This window comes from Catharus ustulatus, chromosome 9, assembly GCF_009819885.2.
Source record: "Catharus ustulatus isolate bCatUst1 chromosome 9, bCatUst1.pri.v2, whole genome shotgun sequence".
Classification (NCBI taxonomy): domain Eukaryota; kingdom Metazoa; phylum Chordata; class Aves; order Passeriformes; family Turdidae; genus Catharus; species Catharus ustulatus.
The window spans coordinates 29,977,016-29,998,334 of record NC_046229.1 but is presented as its reverse complement, the minus strand read 5'-3'; the positions used below and the strand labels follow the sequence as shown (position 1 = coordinate 29,998,334).

The window sequence follows — 21,319 nt, the reverse complement described above, 5'->3', positions numbered from 1 at the left end:
GCTGCAGCCACCACGCTAATCACAGCTCTGCAGCCACTCTGGCTTTCTCTCCCGGGCTTGAATTCCATCTTTTGCAGCTTCCAGGTCTGAGCTCCGGTCCTGGCAGATGCACAGGCACGATGCTGACTGGCACCTTCATTGCAGAGCCAAGAGGGAGCTCCCCCCTGCACGGGCTCCTTGCCCACAGCTCCTCCTGCTCTGTGCCCATCAACTGCCTGAAAAGCTCTGCAAAAACTCTGCGTTTGTGTCCGAAGCGAGAAGGAGGTGAGGAAGGTGCCTGGAGAAAAGGAACCTGCCTGTTGTCAGGGGAGGGGATGCAGCCTCTGCTGAGCTCTGTTCCCCCCGGGCAGGGCAGCGTGGCTGGCTCTTCACTGCAGGATCTGCAAATCTCCACTCGGCTGCTTTACACAGAACTCATTTCTCGTGGGGGGAATTGCACTGGCGTGTGTTTATGAAGCAGCCTGGGGACCTGGTCCAAATGTCCTCAGTTTTAGTGTCACGCTGCCTGGTTAGGGAGAAGTGTCAGTGAGTGAGTTTGTGGGTTCAGCTGCACCCTGAAGCCAGGCTATTTTTGCCATCTGTTTTTCTGAAAGTCGTGGCAGGACAAGCTTGCTGTCTGTAGCCTTGATCTGAAATGCACTGGAGGCTGTGCGGGTGACATCAGGCCATGCTGTTGGAGTCAGGATGTCACCTTGGGGAGCAGGGCACCCACCCTTCCTGCCACGCCAGGAAAGGTGTTTGGCAGAGGTGTTTCTCTCCTTGCTGAGCCTGGCATGCTGAAAAAGGAAATGATAAATACTGTGGGGCACAACTGAGCACAGCAGGGTAAAACCAGATTGTGTTTAGCTGGTTAACCAGTGAGCAGCACCCATTGCTCTTCCAGAGAACAATTTCTGGCATGGCCCCCTGGCACTGATTTGGGTCTTGTATTTCAGGGTTATTTCTTACAAGAAGCTTTGCAATGGTCTCTGTTAGTAGCACCCCTGTTTCCTTTGATTTAGCCACTCTGAATCTTGGCAAATTCAGAAAGCCAGGCTGGGCTCTGCATGGGGGTTTGGAACAAGCTGCCCAGAGAAGTCAGTCAGGAAAAGCAGAGACCCAAAGATAGGCTCAGTGCCTCTCCTCTCTGCTTCCCTGCACTCTTGGAGTTGTTGGGAAAATGAGGAAAACCTCTCATGATGGCACAAGCATCCATAATGGAATTGTTTGTGCTTTTTCCAGAAGGTGGGGGAATCCATACTTGGCTGCTTGTGGCTTTTTTTTTTTTTTTTTTTTTTTGTTGGAGGGTGGAGACTGGATTTTGTAAGTGATAGAGTTGCAGGGTAAATGTGGGCACTTAGTGACTTAACTCTGCTTCACAAAAAAGTTTGGTTTGGAACTGTCCCAGACTTGGGGGATTAACTCCAACTTTTCCTAATCTTAGTTGTTTTCCTAATTTATTTTATTTTAATTATGGAAGCAGACAAAAGTGTAATTTAAAGACCTCACAGAAAAGGAGATTATCAATTTGAAGGTGTGCATGGTGCTGCTCCCCAGGCACTGTGCCTTTCTCAATCTTCATTTGTCTTCTTGTGGAGATGCAATCCTAGGGCCAGGCTGCTCTTCTACGGATCTTAATTATTTCATGGGGGCAGCCCAAAGTGCTCTGGCACTCAGAATGTTCTTCCCAACTTCCAGCCTCCATAGAAACCCACGAACTGGAGGAAGGCCAGTGCCTCCTGGCATAGCTTGTGGGGAAAGAAATAATCATGCTGCTAATTGGCATAATTATGTCAATAACTCCCAGGCTCCCAACTAGACAGAAATGATGGCAAGGCTTTTCCCAGAGGCTGTGATCTAACTGCAGCAGTGAGGAGAAGCCATCTCCGCCCTACGCTGATTAAAAGCTGTTACTTGTTTCCAGAGTTATGGGTCAGGCTGTTGTAATTTTTTTACACTTACTGAGAGCTCTGGCCAAGAAGTTTTGATAATCCTCCAGATCGTTAGTCTCCATCAGCCTGTGGGATGTTCACAGCTCCCTTTTGTTTTGCTTTTCACGCTGAGCCAGGCCAGTGTGTGCTGTAATAAAGAGGGTAACTTTTATCACTGCAGGACTCCACAGCCTGCCTTTCGGATATTTTCACGATGTGATTGCTGCCAGTAATCGCAGATAAATCTCGCCTCTGTTGTGTGCCTGTTAGCTCAGCCTCAGCGTGCATTTTTAATTGAGCCCTCTGCAGTGACACAGTGACATGGCTTGGACCTCCTGAGCCATACCCCTGCTGCCAGCCCTGCCTGAATCCAGCTCCTCCTCGGAACGTGCCTGACCCTGGCAGCACTCCTGCCTGTGGCTGAGCCTTGTAGACAGGTAGAAGAATTCTAAAAGAAAGGCTTCATAAAATCAGGCCTTGATCTGCTGGGTTAATAGCTGGCTTGTCACTTCTAAGTGCAGCTAAGTTACAAGTTCCCATGTGAAGCTGTTTTGAGAACAGGGGTCGTTAACACAACGATCAAGTTCTAGGGTGGAGGACAAGTGCACCTGTGTGAGCAGTGGGATCTGTCCCATGAGAACCAGTAAAGAAAATACGTAAACAAATTCAGGAATAGAGAGATTTGATGGACAAGTAAAATACCTTTTACTAACCAATGGAGTGATGGGCTTGAAAACTATTAGCCAATTGGAGTTGCATATGAGATCTGTGAAAATTGTATAAAATGAGCTGTGGGAATAAAGAAGTGGCTTTTACTGCATGAAGAACATGGAGCCACAGCTGAGCATTGCCACAGCCCTTCCCACAGCCACAGCAGCAGGATGGGGTGGCCAGTTGGGCTTGGGGCTCCCAGGGGAGAGCAGCAGCATGGTGCTCCTCATGTCCAAATGTCCCAGCACCCAGGTGGCCTTGTCCTCAGGCAGGAACAGAATCACAGAATGGGTCAGGTTGTCAGGGAGCACAGTGGAGGCATCTGGCCCAATCTCCCAGCTCAAGCAGGATCACCCCAGAGCACAGGAACGAGACTGTGTCCAGTTGGTTCTGGGATATCTCCAGTGAGAGAGACTCCACAGCCCCTCTGGGCACTCCGTGAAAAAACAATCCCTAACAAGCAAGCTCTCAGTGATGTCCAGGTGGTAGAAAGACAAATTACTTGTCGGTAGAATTGCCATGTTAAGGTTTAGGGCTCGTCATATTTCAGTTATCTCAGACCCAGGGGGAGGTTACCAAAGGGAAGTAGAAGGGTGTACCACTCCTAGTTGACACAAAGAATGCAGAATTTAGAGGCTACAAGGATATTTGGCAGAACACCCAAGATAAGGAAGACACTAATAAAAACAACTGAACAACTGTGCTGAAATCAGACCCAGCAGGGGCAAATTGTGACCACTGACTCACAGACCACCGACCCAAAAAACCCACTAACCCAAAAGAAAGACTGAGCATGCAGACTAATTAGCATTGGAAGCAAGAGGATCATTAACCAATAGAAGCCAGAACACTAATTAATAAGCGAACTAGATAACTTAGAGCAAATAAACATCAATACCTTGCTTTGTTAAAATCCACAAAAAGGGAAAACTTTCGACACTCATCGCGCCAGCTTTGTGGATTTCCCACCCAGCCATCTTTCTGTGCAGAACTATAAATAAATCCAACCCTTTGACTCTGAGCGTGGACGGGCTTTGGTACAACGGGGAGAAGAAGGGATCTGGGGACAATCGTGGGACAATGGTGGGATAATTGAGGGACGAGCGTAGGAGCCGCACGGGAGGGGGCGTGGCCACACAATGGAGGCCCCGCCCCCGGCCCGCGGAGGCCCCGCCCCCAGCCCGCGGAGGGAGGCGCGCATGCGCACTGCGCCGGCCGTTACCTGTCAGCGGCGGCGGGCGGAGGAGGCGGCGGGATGGAGGGGCTCATCCCGCTCGTTAACCGGCTGCAGGATGCCTTCGCGGCGCTGGGCCAGAACTGCCTGCTCGACCTACCGCAGATCGCCGTGGTGGGCGGGCAGAGCGCCGGCAAGAGCTCCGTACTGGAGAACTGCGTCTCCAGGTGAGGGGTGGCGGGCACGGCACCCCCGCGCCCCCCCAGCCCCAGCTTCCCCCTCACGGCCCGCAGCGCGCCCCCCCTCAGAGCGGCGATGGGGATGGGGAGTGGTGGGGGCGGGGATGGACGAGGAGGGTTTTCTGGGGGCTCCGAGCCCACAGGGGTGCTGTGTCCCCACCGAGGATGCTCGCTGTCCCTCCCCCTGCGGTGCCTCGGGGGTGGCGAGGCGGGCCCTGGCCCGCAGCGCCCGTGATGCGATGTGCGCGCTGCGGGGAAGCTCCGGGGCGAGCGCGATCGTGTGCCCGCTTGGTGTGTGCGTGTGGGTGTGGGTGACCGCTGCCTGAGAGGAACGAGCTGTTTTAGCCCTAAACCCTCATTTCGGTGGTGTACTGGCTCGGGGCGGCTCATTCCTCCCATCCCATCGCACATAAATTCGCACCGTGGGTATTCCAATCACGGAGTCATTAAGGTTGGAAAAGACCTCCAAGATCGTCAAGTCCAACATGCGCATCGTCTCTAACAAATCACTGACAGCAAAAGGGGAAGCCTGACGGTTCAGGCGGTGCCTCTGGAGACGTCCCGAGGTAAACACGGGCTTCACGTGCTGTTTGATGGAGTTCCTGCTGCGTTTGCCTCTAATAGCTGCGGGCTCCCGGGGGGAGGTGATGCTGCGGTCCTAGCCCGGATTATGGGGCCGAAATACTGTGGTGTGTCGGTGATCGGGGGACTTGGATGTGCGGAGATCTTCACCGAAGGTAATTATAAATGCTGTGACACTCCACAAGCCTGTGTGTCAGGCTGCAATAGCTCCTGATCCCCAGTATAAAAATACTGTATAGTTCTTCATCTCCTTCAGAACTGACCGTGTTAAATGTCAGTTCCTCCTCTTTTTTCTCCTTGAAGACTGTAGCAAGCTGCTGGTGTTGATGGTACTGCCGAGTCTCTCGAGTTTGGAAAACATAAATGAGATCCTCAGAAAGCACGATTGGCCATCAAATAATTACTGTTTTCTTTAAACAAATCCTTAAAAAGTATTTTGGTAACCTTTTGACGTTTTGAGCTGTGTCCACAAAGCTGTGCTGAGGGGAAAAAGCACCTTCATTTTTCTCTTCGACGAGGATATTTTGGTCCCTGGGCTCGGGGCCGAGTGAGGTGGGCTGCTGTTGGTGTCTGGATCCAGCTGTGCTGATGGAAGATCGCGCTGCTCCCAGATGTTTGTCGCTGCTGGGCTGCCGGAGGGATGTGCTCTGTCTGATCCGCAGGTGGAGCTGTTCTTTTGAGCCGCCGGGATGTGCCTGGCTGGAGCAAAAGGTGCAAGTGAGCAGTTTGTGCTGATCTGGCCTGCTTGGCCAGGAGGCTGGGACCAGCTGCACGAGTGAGATGTGGGCACTTCTAGGAGGAACTCCGAAGGAGAGCTAAGGGCAGTAACTTTTCACTCCTGTAATTATTCACTGTGCAGTCTGCAGATGCTTCAAGACAGTCTCTTCAGAGAAGAGATTCCAGGCTACTGTGAAACATCAGAATATCTCTGTCACATGGGATTTGATACTTGGATTTTTTCAGCCTGGTTTCAGAGTTCCACATGGTTGTTTTATGTAGTAACTTCTTGAGATTTAGCCTGAACTGATCTGTAGTACCTCCCGACTTGCAACCTTGGAGCCAGTTGCAAAAATGGCATTAAACTGCATTGCTTCAAACCTACTCCATGAGACTCGAGCATGTGTGTTTTGCTTGTGCCTTTCCTCCAGGCTGAGTATGTGTGCTCAGCAGATGTGCCCTTGCTAAGCTGTGAGAACTTGGTTGTGAACCCTCAGAACCAGATTAATAAATATCCATGAGCTCAGAGGAGGATTTTGCTTGTTAGATCAGCAGACAAATGCCTGTGTCTCTTTTGAGTAAGCCCTTGGATATTCCTGTTTTTATGGGATAATGCAGCTGCTCTCTGCAAACAAGTTTGTTTCATCCACATCTGTCTTACTCGGGCTGGTAGAGGTAGCAGGTCTCCCTGCAGAGCCGTGCTGTGCTCATTCTGTTACTGCTATATCGCATGACCTCTGCCAACCATGGGGCCAGCTTTAACTGATGGTAACACAGCTTTGAAATCGCAATAAAACAGTCCTTGCATTGCTCTCAAGTTTGAGCATTAATTCTCATGGCTTTTGTTTCGTTGTTTTGTGATTGTGGGTTTTTTTTTGTTTTGTTTTTTTACAGCATGAATCGTTATCATTAGTGGATTTTGAGCTCTTAGCCTTCAGAGAGACATTGATGATCTCTTTTCTTCAGGAATAGCTGTAACTGGTATGAGGAAGGTATCCATGTGAATGGCAAGGTCTTGCTACGAACATGCTGCTGGTTGTTAGTCTGTATTTGTCAGTGGAGCTGTGGTGAGCTTGGTAAGGTGGTTTTAACTCCAGGATCAGGTTGTTACTCCCTGCTGTCTGTACCCACTGTAGCACTTTGGGTGTTTCAGTCTTCCACAGCATCTTTGGTTGTGCAAACATTACTGGTTTTATTTTGCACTTGGACAGTAGAAACTGGTTTCTAACTTGCAAGTGGTATCAAGAGTTGGGCTGTGCAGGGTTATCCACCATCTCGTTTGCCATAATTTTTCAGAAGGGTTGTGAGCAATCTGGTGCTGGCAGATCCCACAGGTCCTGCTGAATGACACATATCCATCACTGCCTCCAGGGTAGCACCAAGGCCTGTTCAGGTGCACACAGGATCCTTAATGACCCCAGCAGGCAGGGGGTACGGTGGGATTGGTTCACATGTGCTTTGCATTGATGGTGGTGTTGATTGAGCAGGAATTGTGTGACACCCACAGCCACTTGTCTCATTGTAGGCTGGCTGTGAGCCGGTGTTAAATCTCCCAGTGTATCCATTGTTGTGGCTATTTGGATTAGCATCCCCTGAGGAATGTGGAGGGTTTCCTCTTTACCTGCTACTCCTCTGTGTATAAGGAGACAGTTTTCTTTTGGTAGTTAAGGACTGTGTGTGAAGGTTTTTCTCTCAAGATTCTGGTTACATTGAGATGGAAACAGAGATTCCAGAGTGCACCTGAGGACAGCAGTCATTTTCATTTACAGGTTAGACCTTCACATGTTCATAACTGGATCTCACGGTGTGTGTTTGAGGAAGTGAATTGGTCTGAAGAGCAAATGTTCTTCCTACCTCCTTCTGCTTCCCTTTGTATCAGGAGTAAATGTGCCCAAAATGTTGAGGCAGTGTTTGAAGCAAAGGATCTAATGCAACCTTGTGGTAGAGGCTGGTTGGAAGCAATTCAGAAGCACAAAGGGGAGTCAAACAACAAATGCCAGCAGATTGCCAGTGGGAGAAGGCACTTGGCCTCTCTTATTGCTGTGCTCCTGAGCACTTCAGGGCCAGGAGCTTATATGTTGTTTGTGCTTTTCAAATTCGCTTTTGATAATAATAGGGTTACTTAAAAGAAAACTAATGGCAGGAAGCAATCCCTGTAAACTGTATTTGGAGAGAAAGCACTTGCTATTATTTCATCTATATCCAAATGGGTTTTTCAGATAACTGAGGGCACAGACAGCAAGCTACCTTGTCAGGCCCTCCTTCTTCAGCAATCAGAACCTTGTTTTACTCTTAAAAATAGCAAGAAATTAATAATTAGGTTTCCAACTTGAAAGCTCTTCACTTCCCTTCCTGCTTAATAGAATACAAACTGCATGTGGCCAAATAATTGTTTTATAAGCGATGTGAACTTCTGATTGTAAGCCTGTCAGTCATAATCAAACAGGCACTTTCATTTTAAGAGCCCCAGGTCTGATTGTGTAATTCAGCTTTGCAGCTTTTTGATCTGAGATGCTTTTGATAATCTTAGGGCCACTGCATGTAAGTAGAGCTATTTATTATGACAGATGTAGTGATTATTTCTTTTTGAAATTACTATTCCTCGTGTGCTCAGCTCATTCTGTTCTGCTTGAGATGGCGGTTGTGAAAAGACTGCGTTGAGTCATTAGGAGAAGAGAAGGGACTTTAACTCTGGCTGCTAGAGCAGAAAATTTCTCTGAAGAATGTAGACACATATTTAGATTGATGCTTCCTGGGGGAGATGTATTAAGATTGGTGCAGGTATTTTATTCTTTTAGTTACTAGGCATTGACAGAAAAACTTTCTTACAGAAAATCTCTTGTGAAACAGGCATGAAAAAGCTAAGCGGTCAAACTGAATACAAACTGAGATACAAATTGAGACGTGGTGCTGTGTACTCTTTTATAATCTTAAGGATCTTCTGGAAACGAGAGTCAGCCCCTCCTTTTCCTGACTAATTAAGCCATAGTACAGCTTGGAGTACAGTATTGAGTATATTAGCCTGGTTATCAAAATTCCCTGGTGCAATGAAAGCGAGGATTTTCTGGGTATTTCATTAATTAGAAACAGCAGCAAATGAGACAGTGGCTCATTTGGGTTTCTTCCCTGAATAAGTTTTTGAATTTATACATTGAAGAACAAACTGGCTGTGTAGATGGGATACAGATGGCCTGGTTTTGTCCTTAAATTAATTCAATTGTGGACTTAAATTTCTTTATATTTTTTTCTTCAGGTCTTGAGAATTGATATGTACGAAATAAAGGAAATGTGTATTAAAAACCAGACATGGAAACAAATACACTGTTTTTTCACCACCACCCCACATGTAAAGTAATTTCTTTCCTCTAAAGTACTTTGAGCATTCCTCTCCTTTATTTTTGGCATTTAAATTTTGCCAGTTAAGAAAAGCTGTATTCTGCTGTGAGGCAGGCACAGTGTAGGAAGCTCTGACCTTTATTCTGGCATTTAAGTTCAGCGTGTCAGGCAGCTTAGAGATGCTAAATCAATAAGTAACACTTCACTTTTGTAAAGTGTACCTGTGAGAATACATAGTCTTACTACAACTTCAGCATGCTGGGTACGATCAGGCTATTGTAGCATTTAGTGAACACAAGTGTAGTATTTGAAGTCTGTGCTCTAGACATCAGAAAAACTTCAAAACCTTGCAAAAAGCAATGTTCAAAAAAGCCCCAGTCTGGTCTCAAGTGCCTTGTGAGAAATCAGTGCTACAGATTCAGTGGCAGTAGTTAGTGGGAGTTCAATCCATCAAGGTGCTGCAGGTGGCTGCATTCCTCTGATGGTTTTTAAAGGAGAGCAGTCATCTCAGGAGAGGTTTGTGGGGTGGGTTTTTTCTTTGCTTTTTTTTTTTTTTTCAGACTGTAGGAATCTACTTAACTTTATCCAGACTTTCCCGGTTTTTAATACAGAGGCACTTCTGAAAGTTTGACAGAATGCCTGACTCTCTAGACTCTTGTATAATATTATAAATGTTGTTACTCACTGCATTCAGGAAGGGGCCCACACTTGGGTTTTTGTAGTGTTGAAATCAACAAACAACCAACACCTTTTTTGTTGCCTTGCGGTTTCTTGCTGGGCATTGCTGCTGATGGTTCAAGCTTATGGCACTTTCCTGTGTAAATGAAATAGCACACAAGGATTTCCAGCTTAGATGAGTGGATGTTAGCAATGGGATTGTTTGGACATTCACCAGTAAACATCAGGAGTGATGCTGCCATGGTTTGCAGCAGATATGTGGAAGTGTGGGCACTGCTCTCTGCCACTGTGTGACCTCAAACTGCTTTTTAAGTATTACCTGCACGAGTATCCACACATGCCTTAACTGTATGTAGAATATCGATCTTTATTCCTTTAGTTTTAACTTGCTTCCATCTGTAAAGGAAGATGGTAGCATATAATCTTAAAATCAGTGTGGGATAACTGGGATTGTTGTCTAAAACTTGCTGTTGTGCATTTCTCTTGTTTGAGTGATGGCTGATTTAGATTTCTGTGTGGAACCAAGACTGAGCCTTGGATTCTGCTTTGAACAGTGTTTCCTTATCCCAAAAAGGCACCAGCAATAGCTTAGTCATTGAGAGAGATCATGTTTGTGGTTTGCCTTCCCTCAGCTAATCACAGCAAATTGATGATGCTCCTCCAAGTATTTATGGGTTTCTCAAACAGTGCCTGGATTTCAGGCATGGGGGGGAGAGACTTTTTGGCTTTTTCTGGTTTGGTTTCCTTACTGTTTTGGGGGGGGTGTCTTTGAACATAACAAGGCCTTCCAGTAAATAGAAGTCTGTGAATTCCCCATGTTTGCTGTGCTCAGGTGTAATGAGCTGCTGGGAATCCCTTTACTGCTGTGTGTCTGCAGTGTAAAGCTGTAGTGTAAATATGCTGAGAACAGGAAATGAGCATTATTTAACTGTGACCTTGCATCCTTTTCTTCAGCAAGTTGCATCGAGATGAACAAGGCAGCATTATTGAACTAGAGAGGAGCAAAATCCCATTTAACTGGTGCTGGGCTTTGATGTGCTGCCAAGCACTGTTGTCTGTGATAGCCTCTGGGATGTAAAGGAGACTGTAGCTGCAGATAAGAGAGGTTTTCAACCCAAGTGTCTGCTGATAATGTCAGCTTTTATAATTTGTGTGTGGGAGTTAGGCTTTTAATTCAGTACCTAGCATGGTATTTCTGCATCCTAGCTCCTGTGCAAAGTCACTAAGATTTCGTTGTTCAGGTGTGCAGGAGATTTTCTCTGTGCTGTAATACAGATTTCAGCCCTCATAGATGAGATCATCAAAGCCTGAATAACCTCAGGCACTCGGTCCTTTGTTTACTCTGTGCACTGCAGGTGCCTAAAGCCGTGCACAGCTCTAGGGGATGCTCTGAAGCTGCCTGTGTGTAACTCAGCTGCAAAGAACACAGGGCTCTGCATGGCAAGGATGAGACCCACTGAGGCATCTCTGCTGCATGGCAGGGGGAATGGGCTCTCCTCCAGCCCTGCTCATCAGCCAAGCTGAAGCTGCTGAATAAATTTTGGCATAATCCATCAGAGGCAGTGTTGTGCCCTTGTGTGCTCACCTGTTTATTTATTCAGGTGCTAAACAAACGTTGACAGAAGATCCTCAGTGTCTGTCAGATCTGGGAGAGAGGCTGAGAAGCTCAGGAGTCTGGACTGAGACCTGCAGCCTGATGACTTTGTTTGTGTTCTGGAAAGTAGCAGCACAAAACACTCTTGGTCAGACTTCTAATAGAAATTGTTCTTGTGGTAATAATGCAGTTTCTGGTGAGCAGAGAGATGGGAGATCACGGCTGATATTAAATTCCACTGTTGAGCTAAACAGACTTCATGTTGTGCTCAGAGAAGGATAAATAGGCAGGTAGGAAAGGATAAAATGGCTAGAGAAGAGAAACTGTTTGAGAAACTTGGACTTCCAACTTGTTCTGGAAACAATCTCCTTTCCCCCTTCCTTCTGTTGTCTTCCTGTCAATAAATTCATACTCTTTATATTGCAGTTATATATTCCAGAAGTAGTACAGGAATTGAATCCAGTTACAGTCCAGCTCTCCAGAATGGTCTGAAAGGGCTTGTATTGTACCAAAAAAGGTAATTGTGCAGTTTGGCACCTCGTCTACTACAGAAGAGAAATGTATTTTCACAGTGCTTCTGAAAAGTTCTTGGATTTTACTGGGATGTGTCACAACTGGTTGGATACTGTGCTACTGTTTAAAAAGTCTCTATTGATGGATCCCAGTTCAGGAGAGGGGGATTTGGGAGGAAGAGCAGCAGATCGTTTTTTCTGAGTTTTTGGTAACAGCACTGGAATCCACAATATCTAAAAGGTTTGTCCTGACAGAGTATCAAGAGGTGAATTATTTGCTAAATGCAAGTATTTCAGTAGTTGTGAGCTTCATGTAGCTGATATGCCTGGTCTGTTGGGACATGTTGTTTTCTTTCTCATCCTTGCAGTCAGTTTTTTCTCTCTGATTATATTATGGAGAAAAACTTCTTACTTAGATCTTTCTAAACAAACATTCTTAATTGCATTTGGCAGCTAGAAGTGATTGGAAAAAAACCCAAACAGCCAAGGTCTATTTAGAGCACTGACAACAATTTAAAGTGAGTCAAGGATTTTTGTTGTTTGTTTCTTGTGTTGAGATACAGAATCTTTCTGCATTAGTATTCATCCTGAGAATGGATGGGCTTTTATGCACCAACATCCTATGCAAATGAGTCCTTTCCTAAAAGCAAACATATCTGATTAGGGGGAATGAGTTGTCCTGCAAAGTCTCCTTTATTCTTTTTGACACTAAAATTCTGAGAATTGTTGGGCTTTCTTTGTGTTTGGTGCTTCCTTTCTCCCCCTTCCAGCACCGCTCGGAATTGACAGGGAGCACCGTTGGGCAGGAAATAGCAGAAGCTTTTGTAAAATCCTAAAAGGGGAAGAGGAACAAGGGCATTTTCACCAATGGAACGAGGATGATGCAGCAGAGTGCTGGCTGGCTGCCAGGGAGGACAGATGCACCGTGCATACCCTGCCTTGCCCATTGCCTGCACATTGGCAGCGTCCCTCTCTGTTCATCCAGCGAGCCCAGGCGCTGCACACAGAGCACTCTTCATCTCACACTCCTGGCCTTGTGCCTGGCAGGTTTTCATGCCTGTAGATGGCAAGTTTGCAGTTCTGGAAGCATTACTTAGATTTTAAAACTTTCTATCATGTAAAAGACATTTTCCTTAATCCTAGGAAGTGCATTATCTTTCCTTGGATCAGTGAACAGTCTCGCCTTTGTCCTGTGTGGAATGTGATGTGGGGTTCTGTCACTGCTGTCAAAATCCAGCATTAGAGTGCTCTAAGAAGGTCTGTGCCTTCCTAGTCTTGAGTTCAAATAACCTCTACTTTGGAGAACCTGTTGATTCCAATTTTGATTGATGGAAGACTTTACCAATGAGACCAGAGTAATTTTTGGCAGTAATTTTCTCATGGCCCTATGATGTCAAATGGAGGAGATGTGATAACTTCTGGCAACTTGTTGGGCAGAAATGCTGCTGCTACTTACAGAAAGCATCTTCCTGATCCAGAAGTATAATGACAGGGATTTCTGAGCCTGCTCTCTCTGCAGTCTTCTGCATGAAGAGGAAATCTCAAGCTTTGCTTTCTCACCTAAGCACTGGCATTGTTATGGAGGTGGCCAGCTAGTGTGACTGGAATTCCTTAACAGCTTGTTTTAAGTTTTTCAAGGGTTTTTCAAAAATACTTTTTTTTGGTCACATTTAGAATCAACACTCTCTTATTCCCACAGTTGGGTCTTTTTGGATGGACTTTTTTTTACATTGCCCTCTGGATTTTTTTATAGTTGGCCTCAATTCCATAAAGGAGTGGAGGGGAAGAGGGACCTAAAGAGACATTTTAGGCTGCTAGCTGTAGTGCTGTGTAAGATTTTCAACACTTTATTTTTTATTTTTCATAATTCATCCTGTGCTCTTATCTGAAAGTGATAGATAGGATAATTGGGGTGTCCCTGCTTTGCTGTTGAGGTCCAATAGTTCAGCAGTGGTGGTGAAGGACATTGAGCTGGAAAATGGTTTCTCAAAAACACTAGGTTTATGTACCCTGCTTGAGAGGAGGAGGAGTTGAAGCCCTAAGGTGTCTGGATGTTCTGGTTTTTGCATGGGCTGAATGTGTACTTACTGTGCTTGATTGAGCGGGTTAATTAAAATGATCTATCAGAAGGAAGATTTACTTGAAAGAATGGTTGCTGCAAACTGAGACCAAACATGAACTAAGCACCAGCCATCCAAAAAAACATTGGAAAGATCAGTCCAGAGTTTCAGGAGCTGATACATCTGAGATCACTGCAAATCCACAGCCTCTAAAATGCATTTAGCATGCCTGGTAGGCCTAATTAAGATAGATATAATTGGGCTTCAGTAAAGCAGATTAATTGTCTTGTGCATCTTCCTGTTAGGTCATTGAACAAAGCTGTGGGAGACCCTTGACTGACAGACACTGTGCCAAACAAAAAACCATTTACTCTTCTGTAACTAATGAAGGGAGGTGAGGGATCAAGTGGTGACTGACAGCAAGAACTGGGCTCTGTACTTGGAGCTGATGAGGAACAACATATATGGGTAAATGTCAGTGTCATGTAGAAACACTAGTGGGTTATGGAATTGAAAAAGGCTTGTGGTTGAGAGCATCAAAGCACAACAGTGCCTTAAGGCTGTTGAGACTTCTTGAAAATGTGTCCTAGGGTTATCTTTGTACTGTCACTTGAAGGGAAGAGACTATGTGCTTCCAAAGCCACTGAGAATAAATACAGTGGTGTCTTGTGTCAATGATGGCAAATCTCATGGACTTAATTCCTAATGCAAAGTCCATTTCCCATCTCTTGGACGCACCTTGCTTTGTAATCAATTAAAAGTGAGTGAAGAATCTGCTGCTGGATCCTCTGTGGAGTTGGTGAACACAGGAGCAGGTGAGATAGAATGAGCACAGCTACAAAACAGGTCTGCAGATTTGTATTTTTAGCATTAAGAGTTCTCCAGTTACAGATTAACTGGGTGTGGTTTATGGGTTTTTAAAATCCTGATGAAAGAAGTTAGAAATGTTTCATGCCTCCCATCCTCAGGATTACACTGGATCGTGCTTTTTCCTGTTTCTGGAGTTTTTTAGCACTTTGCTTTGAGGCTGACTATGAGAAATGGAAGAAAAATGAGAGCTTTTTGAGTAGTTGTGTTTTCCACAGAACTTGGAGATGCTGTATGCACATGTGTCAGTGTTCCTGTGAAACTGTGTGGTCTCTTGCAGCAGGCATGGTCATTCAGCTGCTAATACGGGCCACAAGTGCTCCTGGTGTGCCAGGCTGGAGTTGTATAAAACAATAAACACTGCTGGAAAAAGGCCCAGGAAAACTTTTGACTTTGGGCACAATTGCTTCCTATTGCAATTAAAGCTATGTTGCATTCCTTGGCAAAACTTGGGAATAAAAGCCTGTGAGGAGTGCTACCAATGCACTGGTGTTTATATTAGCTGCTGATGGATCATGGCCTTGCTGCATTGGAGGGTGCTTTAGGGTCTTGGGGTGGATTTGTGTTAGTGGGAGAACTTTTGTGACATTGCTGATGTTGTCTGGCACAAAAAAAAAGGAATAATTTCTGCTTCTCTCTAAGAGAGCTCTGGCTCTTGTCCTGAGCCTGGCATGTTTCTACCCTTTGTGAAAAATGTGGAGGCTTTTTCTCTGGAGGTAATTCTGATTTTTTTAAACAATTCATCATTATCAATTTGAATTGTTCATAGCTCTTTAATTAACGCAGTTACTGTGTAATTGTTGACATTTTTCTCAGTTATTTGATTTTCTGCATTCCCTTTATGTTTTGTGTGAATTAATTCTATTGGATTGATGTAAATTAGTTACCATTTATCCTGTGTGATGCTGACCATGTAACTCATCAAAGCACAGGACATTTCTCAGCCCTATGCTGGCAAAGACAAGCAAATAGAAGTTACTTTTGTGAAACTACAAGAAAGTTTTAAATGGAGGTGCATCATCATTTTCACTCAAACTGGGGATTCTTCTGTTTTGTTTTGTCCTTTTTTTTTAAATATAAATACTGTTAGTGTGCTAGAGATCTCCTAAATGGAAACTCTTCATGGAAATTCCCCTGAAACACATTATGTGTGTTGTATTTGTGTTTTTCTTTGTAAGCTGCAGTCCTGCATTACAATGAGACCACCTCACTGATGAACCCCTGTCCAGTTTGCTTTTCAGCATTCCCCTGCAGTTTCTGCCCTTCCTGAAACTTCCATTTCTTCAATTAATGAGTGGTATAATTACTTTTTCACCTTAAAACCCGAACTGGCTTGTTATTATAAACTGCTGAAGTGTTGGTATGGCCATTGATAACTTGTTTCACCATACTAAGCTTTTAGCAAGGTAAATTCAAGCTATTATCTGTTCCTTAATGCATTAAACAAACTTGGTAGATACACTTGTCCATATCTCTGATACTGGAAATGAGCAGTACTAGAGAACACAACACAGCTTGTGTTATGCAGTAAGGCAGGAGTAATTTTATAGGGTAAAAATTCTGTAGCCTTGAGAATATTTTGCTCTGGAAGGTATTTAATGATATTCTAAGGGCTGAGTGCATTCCAAGATTGACAAGTTCCTGAAGGGATGTCCTGGCAGACCTGGCTGTGTGCCCCTTATTTGCATTTGATAAATTCAGCAGTGGCCAGGCCTTGCTGCTGGAGTGTCCTGTCTCTGCAGTGCTGCTGCTGAGCTGGTACAGCTGCTGTCAGCACTGTGCTTTGTGCTCACAACGCTCTGAGAGTGAAGATGCAAAAGGAGTTGGAATCTTAATGCAGGGTGAATGTCTCTTAAAGCAGCAGGGCTTTCATTCCCAGCTCGATTCTTGCACAATGTGCTTCTTCTTTCCTGCACCTCCTCATGAAGTGCTCCTGCAGTTGTGCACACAGGTGCCCCTGCCTCTCTGCCCCCACCATGGAAAAGCCTTTTCTGCCCCTTGTTTAAGCACCAATCCTCAGGTATGAATGTTTTCCTAGATGGATTTCTTTGCAGCTGTTTCAACTCTGATGTGAATTTTTTCTCCCAGCTCTCACTAAACAGAAGTTTAGTGTCCCAAGTCTGTCCTTAGAAGAATGTTAGGGTGTGCCATCAGGGCATGGAGGGGCATTGTCCTTTTGGTCAGAAGAAACATTTGAGACCTGCCTCTGTTCATTCCTGTTTCATTTTCCATTTCTTGCTGCAGTTACTTGTATAAGTTGTGGTACCATTTCAAATATAGAACCAGTTCATTCAGCACCACTAAAAAACCCTTTAGCAAATGCTTTCTGTTCTGAGGGAAGGGGAGGAGGAGCTGCATCCTGTCCTGGGGATGTCACAGTAGGCATTTCTGCAGAAGCAGCTATACAGCACTTAATGTGATTCTCTGCAGTGTGGTACTTCCTTGCTTCTCCTAAAGATGTGCAGGCTGTGTTTCAAATTTGGCTTGCATTTCTGTGTGTGTTAATTTTTTTTTTCTTCTTCTGTAAGTAGAGTTTATGTATTTAATTGTAACTTCTAATTTGAGCTGTACAGAGAATGCACAGAGGTGAAAAGCTGAAATTTCAAATGTTAAAAAAAAAAATTAAAATCCCTGTGGGCAGTTGGTTTCTTCCATAGAGGTAAAACACCCATTCAGTGGTTAAATGGTGGGGGAGAATTTTCTCCTGAACTCTCCCTGTGAACTCCATTACCCTCATTCTTTGACTTTTTCTCTCTTCAAACTGTGCATTTGTAGCAGAAGTTTTATGTCCCGCTGCTGCACAGTTTAGTTGTGTGATCACACAGTTCTCCCTCTCTCCAAGCAGGAACCTCTCTCTGCTGTTTGCTTGAACAGAAAATAGTTCAGCCCATTAGACAGGGGTAAAGAATGCCATCACTTTTGGACATATTAAGAGCATGTTCTGAAGGAAAATTGTCATCTTACCTTTCTTTGTAATTTTGCTGTTGAGGAAAGGTCAGTGTTGTGCACACTGGGAGCTGCATTAATGCAGTGTTCTTTATTGCTGAATGTGCTTAGTCTGAAGCAGAGAATCAATAAATCTTTTCAGCCTTTGACTCCCAGAGGATTTTCTTCTCTCCTGTGGTGCTGTAGAGGACACTGGTGTGGGTGATCACTTTGCCCTGAGTGGCAGGTAATTTTAGCTTCTTAATAGGAAAATATATCTGTATTTTAAAAGCAGATATTAAGTGCTTGAAAGTCAGCGTATGAAACTGTAATCTTGATAGGCATTTGCTACCTCCTGTGCTGCTGTCATTTCAGTGCATACAGAAGTATGACCATGTTCCCATTACTATTTTCTCTGTTTCCCCATGAGAAAGTATCAGTAGGTGTTCATTGAGGGGCGACTTTCTCTGCATTAGTAGATACTGAAATTATGACAGAGACCTATCTGAAGGCCCTGGCATCTCTTTAAGCTAATTCCTGTATCCTGTTGCTGTCTCAAGTGTTACAAAGCATCACAGCAGATTTAAATCAGTGCACCTGCTGTTTTTGCAGTATTTTTGCTTTAGGGATTACTTGAATTCCTAATTAATTGTACTTCTGCCTGCAGGTCTGTGTTTGAGTAGGGAAGTTAATGAGAGAGCTTGTGTTTGAACAGCCTCCCCTTTCATGGGGGCTTTGGTTTGCAGAGTAATCACACTGTGAGCACACATTAGCAGGTACTGAGAAAAGGGAACACAATTTAGCTAGAAAATAACACTGTTTCATTCGAAATGCTGGGGGGTTCTGAAGTGGTGTGGGGCACAGCTGACAGCTGGTCTTGTTCCTCAGAGCCTTAGAACTGCTTGCATTTGTTATTTTTATTTTTTTATGCCTGGATGTTGGGTTGGGAAAGAAACCTTCAGGACTCACATCAGAGGTAGAGTTACTGTGTTTCTCTTCTGCCAAAGCTTTGTCACCTGTTGGTGCTTGTGGAAAGAGGGCTGTGCTTTGTTCCTTTGGCTCTTGTCTTTCTCCCCATCCCTCCCAAAGACACTGCACATTGCTGCCTCCCCTTTGCACAACACTTAGGTGTGTAACAACAGGCACCCAGATCAGCTCTGCCCTTGGATGGAAAATTCCTGCCCTAATGCTTTTTGCTGCATTGCTTTTCACCTGAGCCACGGAGGTGAGTTAGCAGTGGTGCTAAGGCAGGCAGGAAAGTGATTCAGCATCCCTTGTCAGGCAGGAAAAATGAGGGGATTTTGATGAGTTTACACTGATTGTGCAACTCTGTTTACCCCTGAATTTTATTCCTCTGAAGATGCTTATTTGAAGGAAACACTCTACAAAGCCTCTCACTGAACCTCATCTCATAGTTTTTCAATGTTTACTAAGTCTGGCAACTGGGGGAGACACTGAGAAAAATGTGTTCTTTTGCTTTGGGTTTCTTTCTTTTCAGTTGTGTAGGGAGTATCCCTGTCTTTGGAGACATGGAGAGGATCATGGGGATGCATAATGATGTGGTGGAAGTGGTGTCTTTGTTTCCTTGCTTGCTTTCTGGTTCAAGGACACTCTCCCTGTGTCCCACAGGACTTGTAGTGCTCTGCTTTCACTCAAAAACTTTGGGCAGATGTGGTGGAGGAGTTATTTGGGGATTTGAACTGGCAGAAGTTAAGTGTGTGAAAGTGCTGCCAGTTTGGTTTGTGCAGAGCTTTGGTGTGCTCTGTGAGTGTTCCTGTGTGCAGATCCTCTTCAGCTTCAGTGTGCAGTGATGACAGAATCATTTAGCTAAATCTGGGCATGGCTTCAGGTGCTCTTACTGTGCAAGGTGAGATGTTATTTGTGGTGGTATTGAAGAGGCTTGGTAATGCCCTGAGACAGTAATTTAGTTTTAATACACATTTGTCTAATATGTAATGACCTACTACTATCTTGAACCAAAATTAACAGCCCTACTTTATAGGAGTATTTGATATAAATCTATCCACACCATTTTTATACAGAGAAGGTTCCAAATTAATCCAATATCTTATGTAACTGCACATTACTTCTGGCTAGTAACTATTTTTTTAATGTTTCTAGGGATTTTCTTCCACGAGGCTCTGGAATTGTGACAAGACGACCATTGGTCCTGCAACTCATCACTGCCAAAACAGGTAATCTCTTCCTCTTTTTGGGGCAGTGCCTGGACAAAGAGCTGATGTACTTCAGCAGGAGAAAAACCTTCTCTAAGAAGACATGAGCAATGTGAAGAAAGATGCCACCAGACTGTCTGGGACAAAGGGCTGCTGCTCCAGAATTGTATGCTCATCACATTTCCCATTGTGACAAAATAACATCTGAATCCTAGAGCACATGATGAACTGGATCCACATCATTACATGCAATGTGCTTTGGAAATTATTCATTTATTCATTTCTTTGATGAACTTTGCAGTTGTATTAGTTAACACACCAAAATTGCTGCACTTCCACCTTTAGCTCTTGCTCCAGTGCACACAGATTTGATTCCACACAGGCTGTTTTCAGAACTTGTCTTTTTTGGTTGGGCTCACTGCACTAAGTAGAGCAGAAGGTGGATTGGGGGAAAACAAGGGTTCTGTGTATTTCTCTGGTCAAAAATAGAAATATTTTTGGGTGTACCACTAAGCTATGAGGCATATTGAGATCTTTGATGAGAATTCACCACTCTGTACTCTTGTACAGGGCACTTGATTTGCTGTGGTGTAGCTCAGTTCCCTGGCATATCTAAAAGCAGCTATGGTTCACCATCATTCCAGCTTTTGGTGTTACTTCTAAACCAATGTAAGCAGCAAAAAGCACTGGTTTGCTATTTACTTCTGCTCAAAACAGTAAAAAAAGAAATGAAATAACATCCAAACCTGCACTGAAAACCAAAAAGTGGTCTTTGAATTTAGGGACTGTGATGAAACTAGAGAAAAAACAAAATTATAGCTGCCTGTAAAACGTTAGTCTGTTCCTGTGTGTGAAGTTTCTGTGTGTATTTCTTTCCTGAAGGTCTTTGCATTGTTCAACAGGAGGGTAGAACTGCAGTCTGCCTGGGCTTCAGGGTTTTTTCTGAATTACTGCTTTTAAACCACAGTTTTACTTTCAGTGCCTATATTTTCTGTGGTGTTTACACTGTGGAAGAGAAAGGAAAAACAGTGGAATTTGGTATTTCTGCATGCTCAGCTTAGAAACTTTAGGATTGTCAAGTGTACTATACACTTAAAATGCTTTATATGTGGTAAATATTATCATTTGTTTGAATTGGAGAAATGAACCCTTGCCATTTCTGCAGATCTGGCCTTTGGCCTCTGACAGATGATGCAGAAATGCATGAGTAAGGCTTAGCTGGAGAAAGTCTTCACCTGACTTTTCCAGCACCATGCAAGAGCAGAAGCAAGAAAAGCTTAGAGCTTTGTGCTGGCAATCCTTTCAGAAAGACTCAACTGAGGGGACCTGTCAGTAAGTGAGAGCTTTCACTCTGACCTCAGGTGAGTCAATACTTCTTCATTGACACCTATCCTAAACTTACCCTGACTGCTCTGTGTTGACCTCTTTCGTAAAATCATCATTGTCCCTTGGTTTAGGGTTTTTCTCTATCTGTTTTTCCTCATTACTATGTTCCCAAAGTTCCACTGGCTTTAGGTAGGCCTCTAGGTTTCATACAGGTACCTTCTCTGCTGAAAATTGGTTCTTCATTATAGCTTAAATAACACTACAAAAACCTTAAAAAATTCAGCAGAACTGAGTTACAGCCTAATTTTGTATTTCCTGGATGTCAAGGTGTATTTCTCCCTTTGGGAAATGCTGTGTAGCTCTTGTTTGGGATTAAATGCCAAGGCCTCTAAAATGCAAGCTTTAATTATTTTGTTACTTTCTTTAAACTTTGTTCCACTGTTGTTGTTTTTGATGGTGAAATTCCAAGTAACTTTATCTTTAAAGTCACCTTTATCTTTGTGAACTAATTTTA

The 21,319-nt window shown here is 44.3% G+C and overlaps 1 protein-coding gene across 6 annotated transcripts in view; it reads left to right on the top strand.

Annotated features, from left to right (window-relative positions):
- The first annotated feature begins 3,823 nt into the window (after positions 1-3,823).
- The window catches only part of DNM3 (dynamin 3), a 166,779-nt gene continuing 149,283 nt past the window's right edge, over positions 3,824-21,319 (top strand). For all 6 annotated transcript variants that reach the window (XM_033067352.1, XM_033067351.1, XM_033067350.1 and 3 more), the window contains exons 1-2: positions 3,824-4,022; positions 19,427-19,500. In XM_033067352.1, coding sequence (XP_032923243.1) covers positions 3,877-4,022; positions 19,427-19,500 — 220 coding nt within the window. In that variant the 5' untranslated portion in view covers positions 3,824-3,876. The remainder of the gene's footprint in view (positions 4,023-19,426; positions 19,501-21,319) is intronic.